We start from the raw sequence: 11,484 nt of genomic DNA, 5'->3' as shown, positions 1-11,484 counted from the left end.
AATAATGGTTTGAAAAAAAAACAATGCTCAGTTAACTGAATTTTTTAAAATCAATTTGGTTCCTAAGAGTCTGGAATAGAATCAGAAATATTAAGACTTTACTACCAAAAGGGAAGTAGAATTGATTTACTTAGTAAAATTAATGTACACAGAAATTGAGCTTTTTCTGAAATCAGATTTTGTGACAAAAAAAATCTGCAAAACTTGCTCTGAGATTTTTTTTTTTTCCTCTATTTTTTTAGGTTGTTAAAAACTCAATATGCTTACAATCACTTTGGGTGATGTGTTACTTAATTTTTTTAATTCTATTTACAGATAATATTAATAGTAATAATGGCTACATCAGACCCTACAAAAGCATCTTCCATATTTGAATTTCACGCTAAAAGTATTGATGGTGAAGATGTCAGTCTTTCAAAATATAAAGGCTTTGTTACACTTATTGTTAATGTGGCAAGCCAATGAGGTTTGACTGAACTTAACTATTCTCAGCTTGCTGAACTGCACACAAAGTATGCTGAGAAAGGTCTTCGGATTCTTGCATTTCCTTGTAATCAATTTGGTAGTCAAGAGCCTGGTACAGATTCAGAAATTAAGGATTTTGCACTAGCACGAGGAGCACGCTATGATTTATTTAGTAAGATCAATGTCAATGGAAGTGATGCTCATCCTTTATACAAATACTTGAAATCACAGCAGAAGGGATTTCTGGGTAATAAGATCAAGTGGAATTTTTCAAAGTTTATTTGTAATAAAAAAGGGAAGCCTGTTGAAAGATATGCCCCTATGAAAGATCCTTTGTCGTTGGCTCCAGACATCGAAAAGTATTTAGCTGAATAACTACCTAGAGCATCATTATTCTTTTCTTTTTTTTTTTTAAATTATTGAAATTAAACTTATCAAAATAAAAAATGATAGCTAAAGTGTTATAATTTTTTTTGTAAAAAAAATCTTCCTCAGAAATTTTCTTTAATTGTTATATTTGTATAAGAGACTTTTTTCTATTTGTATTTGAAAGTAAAACTTACTAATTGTATTGTTACCTTGCTTTATGATTGGTTGGCTGTAACTCAGTGAGCGGCCAAACATGATATTACTTTATATTGTGCAGATGTAAAGTTGAATTGTGGTGACATAAATTGAAAATATTATACTGATAACAAATATGAATTGTGTTATGTATGTGTATATATATATATATATATATATATATATATATATATATATATATATATATATATATATATATATATATATATATATATATATATATATATATATATATATATATATATATATATATATATATATATATATATATATATATATATATAGAAAGAATATGTATATGCATATATATGTATATGTATTTATATATATGCTTTTCAAGAATCTCTAAAAATGTTTGAATTTTTAAAAGTTTTAATGAAAAAAAAAAATAAATGAAAATGATCTTTGAACATATTTACACCAAATGTACAAACACCAAACATTCAGCTTTTAAGTCATAAACATCCTTAAAAGCTCTATTAAATTTTTTTAACGAAATAAAATCTCTTTGGCAGTCAAAACTATTAACCGCCATTCTTGATGGTTATTATTTCAAATTCAATTTAAGACGTTTTTTAAAGGCAACCACTGTTTTTTATTTGCCCCTAAAATATTTGGTGCAACATAAAACACCTAATCTGACATAGAATGACCATTTTCATTACCTTTAAAATAAAAGTTACAAGGAAACAAACAACAGCTTTGATTATTTTTAAAAGTTATCAGCTTACTTATCTCAACCAATATTTTAAAAATTTAATTTTTTGGAGTTTTTAACTTCTTATAAACTTTTATGATATAAATAGAAAACTTAATCTAAAAATACTGGATTTTGAATTAAAAGTAATGTGGACTGGTTTTGTTTTAGACTTTTTATTGAAGCTCTTTTAAGATGATGTAAAAAATCTGACAGTCTAATCTAGTTGGATTTCTTTTAGAAAGTTCTCAGTCTTTTAATGAGTTGTTTATACAAAGAAAACGATGTTGTTATTATGGCAGGTTTTCGCACTCCAGTGGGTAAATACAAAAAGGCGTTTGCAAACTTGAAAGCTCATGACTTAGGAGCCATTGTGATAAAAAAGATCATAGAGTTTTGTAATTTGAATCCACTTGATGTTTCAGAAGTCATTATTGGTCAAGTTTACACAGCAGGTACTGTAATTTCTGTTATTTATAAACCTAAGCATACATTGTTAACAGGCCTATTCACCATTCAGTTAATATCACAATCTTTTTTCATATATGATTCATATATGACATATTCAAGATTAGTTAGTGAGTTAAAATTTTGTAACTAATAATTTTATTCTTATTCAAGGTATAAAATTATATTTAAACTAAAAGAATAATTCAATTAGATCTTGCGCCCCTAATTTTGATGAATATTGCACAAAAAATCTTAAAGAAAGATCTTTTGTCTTCCTAAAAAAACTAAATGAAGATAAAAAGAAGTTATGCTAAGGAAAACGAAAGATAAAAGAAGTTATGCTTGTAGAAAGTATATTAGAAACTAAATGTTGTTTTGCGAAAGGTATGGTGGGTATCCTTCAATGACTTTTTATGGAACTTTCAATTGCTGTTTTAAGGAACTAATACAACTTTTAATACAGAGAATTGATTCAATCAATTGATCCAATTCTTCAACACAGATGTATCAATTTTTGTACTAAACATATAAAATAAGTTTATTTAAATGTTAATGTAATTTTTCTTGAGGTTACTTTGTGAGAGGTCTGAAAAGAGCTTTTTTTCCAATAGCATTTTGAGAATGTTTATATAGCTTGCAAACAAAAGACAATTCGTTTCTTTTAAATCATAAAAAATGTATGGAATATATAACTGAAAGAGTCGAATAGATTTCTTTACCTACATGCAGACAGACATCCATACATACATCCATACATACATCCATCCATCCCTTCCTCTATTCATCCCTTCCTCTCTCCATCTCTCCCTCCATGCATGCATACATTTAAACCGATTCAATACTGTTTTCTTTTTTTTTTAAAACTTACTTCTAGTTTATGATGTCATCTGCATGTTAAATATTCCTGTTAATGAAGTTTGCTCGGGTAAAATTTTTTGATGAACCTTTTTTTGATAATAACATTTTAGATAAATTAACTTTGATTCTCTGAGATTTTAAGGAAAAGCAAATGTCTTGTTAAATTCTCTTTTTGGTCTGTAATTGTAACCCAAAACATTTGATGAAATTGCGGTGAATTTCAACTAACTCATCGATAACAAAACTATATTTTTGTTTCAATCTTTGTTTTATAGAAGTTTCTTAACAGTAATTTTTTTAAATTCTTTTTTAAATATTTTTTAAAATAAAGGCCAAGGGCAAAATCCAGCAAGGCAAGCATCTGTTAAAGGTGGTCTGCCTTACTCTGTTCCTACAACACTTATTAACTTCTTATGCGGATCTGGTTTGAAAGCAGTTGTTAACGCATACCAAGCAATAAAGAATGACGATTCGCTGGTTATCATTGCTGGTGGACAAGAAAGCATGTCAAATGTAGCTATGTATATATCTATTGAATCACACAATTTAATTTGCATTGTAAATTGAACTTTAGTATTTATGAAAAATAGAGTCTAACTTATATAAAAAAAAGTTTATGGATTCTGTATGTTTTTCGGATTCCGTAACTTAAACTGACCCAATACCAATCCAACATTATGATATTGGTATAACTATACTATGATATTTTAAGATTTTAAAGTATTACCATAATATTAGACGGCATTTGATTGATCAGCAGCCGGTATTGATTTGGTAATCAGTCCTGTCCGCTGTATTTCAAATTTTTTAAAAATTTTTCATTCATTTTTTAGGTACCTCACTATGTAAATGTTCTTCCAGATGTTAAATTTGAAGATTGCCCAAGACTTAATGGGTTAGTGCATGATGGTTTGACTGATGCTTTCCTTGGGTATCATATGGGAATTACAGGTGAATCTATTTAACTTGGGAACCATTTTTAAAAAAGTAAAAATCTTTGCACCATGTAACATTTTTAATTTTCCCTTTTTTAATTATTTAACTTTTTTTAATTCAATATTTAAATAAATAACATAAATAAAAACTATAAATAAATACTACAAATAAATAATATAAATAATTATTAATAATTTTTATTTTCACTTTTGGGAAAGATTTTAAGCAATAAAAAGATCTTTTTTTAATTTTAATTACCAATTTTTAAAGTTTTAATTTCGCAAACTTCAACGCAATTCGTTGTCGGTTGGCTATAATCCTTTGAAAAAGACTCGATTTGAGTTTTTTGATCAGAGAATTTCTTTTTTCGGTTATTGCACCAATCATTAATTTGTTGAACTGTTTTAGTGGGACAAACATTGTTTCGATTTGCTTAATTTTTACATAGTTAATTTTCATATGGTTTTAATTTTCAGCTGAAAATGTTGCTAAACAATGGAACATTTCACGAGAGGAGCAAGATAGGTTTGCGTTTTGTAGCCAGCAAAAGATATCTATTGCTTTTAAAGAAGGCCACTTTAAAGACGAAATTGTTCCTGTTGTCGTCGCAGGTAAATTACTTTTATTAGGTTTATCTTAATCCCTGGGCTTTTTATTAAATCAACTTTTTAAGTAGCTTTTCGGTACCGTTGAATTGTCAAGTAGCTTTCAAAACCAAAACCTTATGATACAAATGTTTAAATTCTGCAAATGTTTAGAGTCGAGAGAGATAACAATTGATGAGTTCCCGACGCCTTCAACGACTATGGCTGGTTTGTGTCAACTTAAACCTGCTTTTATAAAAGATGAAAGTGGGACCGTAACTGCTGGGAATTCTTCTGGTATCAATGATGGAGCTGCCATGCTACTTGTTTGTAGTATGGCAAAAATAAAAGAGTCAAAGTTAGTAGAACCCATGGCTAGAATAGTAGCTTGGGCTCAAGCTGGCGTTGAACCATCTATTATGGGTATTGCTCCTGTTCAGGCTGTGCACAAAGCAGTAGGTATTTGTCATTCTACTGATTTCTCTGTGATTTTCAAGAATAAGTTTTGTTAATTGTAAAAACTTCAATAAACTTATAGCCTCCTTGTACAAAATGAGATAAGTTTTTTTATAAATTTGTTTATGTTAAACCATGCTGTAGCTGGAAAAAGCAGGTTGGACACTTGATGAGGTTGATTTATTCGAGTTAAATGAGGCGTTTGCTGCTCAATCAGTTGCTGTAATTCGAGAGCTGGATATCCCAATGCATAAGGTATATATGACTATGACTATGCAATCAGCTGAAAAGTATATATGGCTATGACTGACTATGCAATCAGCTGAAAAGGTTAATTATTTCATTCTTTACATTATTGCAACTTAGCTATTCCTTTTAAATTAAGGTTAATGTGTGCGGAGGATCAATAGGAATCGGTCATCCTATCGGAGCTTCTGGTGCAAGAATATTAGTGACATTACTACATGCCATGAAGAGATTAAATAAGCGTAAAGGTGTGGCTTCTTTATGCGTTGGAGGAGGAATGGGGATAGCTTTATGTGTTGAAAGATTGATATCCTGATTGTTTTAAATCATCTTTCAGTGACGCTTTTGTAGAGCATAAACTTAAAGAAAATTGCAATATGAAAAAGAACATTTGAGAAAAGCAACAAACAAGTGTTTTTGTTGAATAATAATTCTCTATTATGTTTTATTACTTTGTCAATAAGTTAAAAAATCCCAATGTCCAATCATCTTTCTTTTAATCGTTTAAATTATTTCCTTTTATTAAGTTTAATCCACTACAACTCTTACGAGCAACAAGTGATTCGTCTGTTCGTTAGAAAGGTTACCATTCACACTATTAGAAAAGAATGTAGGGAAAAAAGGCTGCTTTTACCTAAGCCAACAATTTTTTTGGATTGAATTACATTTGGTAGAATTCATATGCATTACAAAATAAATATACATTAAAAGTATATTAAAGTAACATGAAATTTTAAGGGTTTCAAACACTTCCATTTCAAAATTAATTTACGGAGATGGCTTTTTCTTAAAGGGAATTTTTTTTTCCCAATTTGTAAAAGAACAACTTAAACATGTTAAGCTATTTATGTTAAATATTTTATAAATATTATTTATATATTTATATATATTATATTTTTTAATATTTTAAATATTTAATACTTTATATTTTACTTTTTATTAGAATTTTTTTTATTAAAAGTTTTTGTCCGACTTTTTTTTCGGCATGGGTTTATGACCCGTGTTCTTTTTTCCGATAAGAATTTTATTTACTTTTTTTAAGTTTAACAAGTTGCTCTTCGGTTCATATTTTTGACTCAAAAACTGACTCCGGAATTGAACATCGGTCTGAGTGTGCAGTGAACTAAAAGCAAAATCTGTTGCAATCTCCTTTTAAACTTTTACTCGCACATTATACAGGGTGATCAGACCAAGTGGACCAAGTGTAGACAACTTTTTTAAAGTTGGTTATTTAACTCTTAAAGAGTTTCTATTTATATTTTTTGTGTATAATTAAAACTTCATACTCATATTTTATACTTTTATGCATTTTTGTAGATTTATTTTAAAAATATATAGTTAGTTTCTGAGTTTCAAACTGGAAAAACGTGAGAATTTTAAGATTTTGAAGCCTCTTTTTAGTTTATCTGGTGTCTATAAAATCTTAAAACTCTCAAAGAAACTGGATCTGCTCTTTCACACCGAATCGAAAAACCAGAACACCCAGTTTTATCAAGAAGACTAGAGAAAAAATCAGAAGTCCAAAAAGAAGCATATGAAAATGAGCTTCAGCTGCAAATGGCAGCTATGGTACAATGCAAACCATATTTCAAATTGATCTAAAACTTACAGCATTCAAAAAGAGCAAAGCTCAACTGCTGTCACAAACCACCAAAGTAAAAAGGTTGAGGAGAGCGAAGCTTCTTTTGGATAGGCCTAAGAATGGCATGCAAACTCATACCTCATAGGGGAGAACGGGGTGAGATGGGACAAAAAAATTTGCTTGCGTGCTGTGCTTTAAATTTTCCACAATAACCATACAAATCGGTTTAAAACTATAGTCCAATGAATTGTCATGTTAAATTATTGCAAAACCCATTATTTAACCATCAAATTAAGTTCAAGAGCTTGGTTTTTTAAAGTGACACTGTTTGTCCCATGTCACCCCATGTTGGGGTGAAATGGGACAATGGTTGGGGTGAAATGGGACAAAAATAGAAACAAATAATTTTAAGCATTATTTAATTGTTTATTCTACTCCTTATAAAACATAACAATACACAAAATTTATTTATGTTTAACAAGAATAAAATACCATTCTAAATGCATTTGTAACTTTGTTCAACAGGTTGCTTGATGTTTAAATTGAGTCAAAATTACGTTGATGTCTGAGGGGGTAACTTTTTTTCTTTTTCTTATCTTTATCTTCTTTTTTTCTTTTACATTCTGATAAACTTTCAACTAGTTCATTTCTTGTTGGTGTGTCAGTCAATACCAGAGACCTAGAACATTTTTTTTTTGCACTTTTTCTCTTTGCCACCCTTTCACCCGCTTTTGGAAATGGCCTTATATCTTCTGCTGTCCAATGGTAGGCAGAAGTGCTGATTTGCTGTTTCTTTTCATTAATAACTTCAGATACAATACACAGTGATGTGGGGATTGTTTGTTTGTCGGATTTGTCATTTGCTGGAATTGGTCGATCAGATACATAAGAACATAAAAAGTCGACATCACTGAAAACATATGGATCGTACGGGAAAATGCCAGCTGCTTTAAAACCATTTTGAATGTTTTGGGAAGTAAAGGCTCTCGTATAAGCTATTCCTAAATTTTCAGAAATGTCATATATCGTCATAGGAGTATTTGGATGCGCCTTTAACCATGAATCACATGCTGAATTGTAAAATTTCTTTAATGGCCCAAATACTGATCTGTCAAGTGGTTGGAGTTTGTGGCTGCAATGGGGTGGCAATGTCAAGAGCACAACATTGCTTTCCTTAGCTTTATCCATCAGTTCAATCGATATATGAGTTTTGTGGTTGTCCATTATTAAAAGTAATGGATGATCCTTGCTGGGATGCCCATACTCCACAAAATGATCAAACCATTTCAAAAAAATTTCTGTATTTATCCATCCACTAGGATTAGCATCACCTTTTGTACCTGTTGGTGCACCTTTAAGCATATGGCTACGAAAGTGGACACGAGGAAATATCAAAAACGGTGGAATAAAATTTCCAAGGGCATTAATGCAACCCACCATTGTAACTAGGGTTCCCCTTTCAGCAGAAGTTACCTGTCCTACTTGCTTTACTCCTTTACCAGCAATCACTTTCACTGGCTTATGAACAGTTGTCAGACCTGTTTCATCAATGTTGTAAATGCAATCAGCAGAAAAGTTATAGCGCTTCTGCACACTGTCAAGGTTTTTGAAGAAAGTATCTACATTTGTGCGATTGAAACTAGTTGTTCGACTGAGGCTGGTAGCTTCTGGCGTACGAATAGATAATTTTGTACGGTTTAAGAATAAATAAAACCATTCAGTTCCAGCTGTTTCACTCTTTTTCCAGTTTTCTGGTATTTTAATGTCATTTTTAATTGCATATTGATATGCAAGTTGCTTTGTTTTTCTAACATCAAGTCCATAATGCATATTAGATGCTTGACGAAGATATATTGAAAGTTCATCTTCTTGTGTCTTATTAAAAATATATTTATGTTGTTCATCAAAGTATAAGTTACTGTAAGAAGTTTCTTTGTTAGCCTTTATTTTCCGCTGTAAACTTGATTTTGAAATTGTATACTCTTGTGCAGCTGCTCGTAGTGATAAACAGCCAGATTCGACAGCCATCACAGCAGCTTTTATTGTATGAGCATCAGGCTTTAACCGACTTGTCACTCGTTTGTACTTTCTTGGCATCTGAAAAATTATTACTCATATTACTCACTCCATTATTAAAAAAAATTATGCTCTTTTTAATTGCATTAACCAAAATCCAGATTAGGCTATAAATTTTAAATTCATTTTAATGAAAATAAAATAGTATCACAACCCTATAAAACTTATAATGTGATTAAATTTAATAAGGCTAATAGTGAAGAACTTTATTTAAACTGAATTTAAAATACAAAAATGATTGGCATTAAAACAATACTTACTGTGAAAGATGTCTTCAGGACAAAGTAACAAAGAAATCCAATATAATAATAATTATTTTCTATGATAAAAAACACTTTACTATAAAGTAAACATTGAAATCTTATCATAAACATAAATATAATTTTCTGTTCACTTGCTTTTTTACAAAAATATTGATTATAAAAGTTAAAGTACAGTAAATTAAAAAAATGATAAAATTGAACAGTGTCCCATTTCACCCCATATCTCCTGTCCCAAGTCACCCCATTACTCGTAAGTGTGAGAAAACCTTTATTTTATATAGTTCTCGTAGCCATATGCTAATCATATTTCTTCAGTAGTTAAATAAAACAATAGTGAATAATTAAAAACCATAAACATAAAAATATATGCAAACAATACATAAATATTTAATATTAATGATGTCTTCAAAATCCAGGAAAATTGTTAGATTTTTACATATTCGCAAATAATCCGAAAAAAAAATACTCCTGAAACTTAAAAAACACAACAATATGAAGAAGCTATTGCAAACTTATAACATATATAAAAAACTTTTGCTTTATTAAATTTTTCACTGAGATATTGCCAAGTCCCATCTCACCCCATGTCCCATCTCACCCCGTTCTCCCCTACCATCAATCTTATTTGTACTATGGACTGATGAGAAACTATATATAGTGCAAGCAAAACACAATAATCAGAACGACCGAATTTACGCACAGCGAAAAGAAGACATCCCATTGAATGAGTGATTAGCTGATCAGCGCTAAAAACCATCATCTGTAATGGTTTGGGCAGGTGAAACCTCAACAGGTGAAAAAACACTGAACTTCTGTTTTAATGGACAATTTTCTTGTTTGCTGTTGAATGTTTTTTTTTTTTTTTTTTACTGTGCTCACTTTCAACGAGGGTTTCAACAGCTCCTAACAGCAATTGAATCCCCATCTCTTCAACTCTGTGCTTTATCTTTTTTGTGAAACCTAAAACTGCTAGTCTTGAATGGTTTCTTTTCTTTTTTTTTCTATTTGACAGACAACAAAAAGAGCTTCCGTAATGTATCCATGTGCTTCTTTCAAAACATAAAACTTTATATTTTTTTCATATCCTCAAATCAATTAAATAACTAAGACAAACATATGCGTATATTTTTATTTCGCAATGCAATCGATTTCCAATTCAATGACTTGATTAAAAAGTTTTCTTGCACCAGTTAAACAGCATCGAGAACCCGAGTAATAAAAAAATTGTGCTCAAAAATATTCTAAACATATTTTTAATTTTGCGTCTTGATTTTGACCTAACTTCACGAAAGATAATTTTATGACCATTATTTCTAAACCCTTAAAGTCTTTTTGTCCTCAATGTTCTTTACATCAAGTTTTTCTTTGATTTTAGTAAAATTTAGTTTTAATCAAGTGAAAGATTAAGAAAAAATGCGTTTCTGCAGTACTCTTGAAGTGACAATAGTGTATATGTTCATAACAAGCAGTGTTACAGGAAATTCGGGAATTCAGATTTTCAATTCTACTGAATGACGGTTTTTCATCGACATCTTAAAGTGGAGCTAATTAGTGTGCTCTCTTCCACAACGATTATTTATATGGTGCAGTTCCATCAGTATGTTGAATAACACGTTTGCAACGTTTTATTCAACAACGCGCTTTTATTTTTTTATAACATTTACGAACTCTCTCTCTTTCTCTCTCTCTCTCTCCTCTCAAAATGCGATATAGTTATTTCAAAATGCGATAAATGCGATTACTTCAAAATGTGATAAATCTGAGTGATGCGATAAATGCGATTACTTCAAAATGCGATGAATTTGAGTGATGCGATAAATGCGATTACTTCAAAATGCGATAAATCTAAGTGAACAGTTTCTAAGGTGTCTAAAAAAAAAAACTCTAAAAGTTTTATTCTGGTTCTTAGACATAGTCTTTAATTTTTTAAACTCTTTTTTATCTTGTATATCTTTTTAACCATATTCTTAATAATTTAGACAGTTATGACCTTTGCGGTCAGCATTATTTGAAATGTTTAAATTGATTTTTTTACAAAAAGATTCGTTTTTTTCCTACTTTTCTAACACATAATTTTAACACTTGCAAATTCCGAATTCTTACTTCATAAAATTCATATGTGTTAGTTTTACAAAGTTTTATATAATCAAGCAAACTTAATTTTTTATATTTTTGGTATGATTTTGGTCCTCCCAGAGCGATTGGCTTTGTAAAATTAAAAAAAAAGTTACTTCTTACTATTTAACAGTTATTAAAAGTTTCTAAAGAATATTTCACCAGAATCCA

The 11,484-nt window shown here is 29.9% G+C and overlaps 2 protein-coding genes, 1 long non-coding RNA gene and 1 pseudogene across 6 annotated transcripts; 3 read left to right on the top strand and 1 right to left on the bottom strand.

Annotated features, from left to right (window-relative positions):
• Window positions 1-280: 280 nt before the first annotated feature.
• Window positions 281-1,164, top strand: LOC145180393 (phospholipid hydroperoxide glutathione peroxidase GPX4-like; annotated as a pseudogene). The gene has a single exon (XR_016450681.1). The product of XR_016450681.1 is annotated as a phospholipid hydroperoxide glutathione peroxidase GPX4-like (transcript).
• Window positions 1,165-1,469: 305 nt separating this feature from the next.
• On the top strand, window positions 1,470-5,725 carry LOC145180421 (uncharacterized). 3 transcript variants are annotated; one of them, XR_016450680.1, is made up of 7 exons: window positions 1,470-2,202; window positions 3,387-3,568; window positions 3,889-4,006; window positions 4,468-4,602; window positions 4,750-5,034; window positions 5,176-5,286; window positions 5,417-5,725. XR_016450680.1 is itself a non-coding variant. In XM_090081638.1 (7 exons), exons 1-7 carry the CDS (start codon window positions 2,007-2,009, stop codon window positions 5,591-5,593), a joined length of 1,200 nt encoding a protein of 399 aa, XP_089937764.1. In that variant the 5' UTR covers window positions 1,896-2,006; the 3' UTR covers window positions 5,594-5,725. The 3 variants fall into 3 exon arrangements, 2 of the variants coding, with proteins under 2 accessions (XP_089937764.1, XP_089937765.1); XM_090081638.1 differs by having other exon boundaries at window positions 1,896-2,202; window positions 4,750-5,030; XM_090081639.1 differs by lacking the exon at window positions 1,470-2,202 and having other exon boundaries at window positions 3,394-3,576; window positions 4,750-5,030.
• A 728-nt stretch (window positions 5,726-6,453) lies between these two features.
• LOC149890603 (uncharacterized) lies at window positions 6,454-9,796 on the top strand. Its single transcript, XR_016450726.1, has 2 exons — window positions 6,454-6,499; window positions 6,679-9,796. It is a non-coding gene; the product is annotated as an uncharacterized LOC149890603 (long non-coding RNA).
• LOC145201758 (uncharacterized) lies at window positions 7,265-10,626 on the bottom strand. The gene is made up of 2 exons (XM_090081772.1): window positions 9,196-10,626; window positions 7,265-8,956 (listed from the first exon to the last, which is right to left on the bottom strand). The coding sequence occupies exons 1-2, from the start codon at window positions 9,307-9,309 to the stop codon at window positions 7,397-7,399; spliced, it is 1,674 nt and encodes a 557-aa protein (XP_089937898.1). The 5' UTR covers window positions 9,310-10,626; the 3' UTR covers window positions 7,265-7,396.
• Window positions 10,627-11,484: the final 858 nt, after the last annotated feature.

The sequence above is a fragment of the Hydra viridissima genome, unplaced genomic scaffold (genome assembly GCF_058129835.1).
Source record: "Hydra viridissima isolate aposymbiotic clone 2 unplaced genomic scaffold, HvirCarnegie_v1 scaffold_3, whole genome shotgun sequence".
Classification (NCBI taxonomy): domain Eukaryota; kingdom Metazoa; phylum Cnidaria; class Hydrozoa; order Anthoathecata; family Hydridae; genus Hydra; species Hydra viridissima.
Note: the sequence above shows the minus strand (reverse complement) of the source record. Positions and strands in the feature narration are given on the sequence as shown.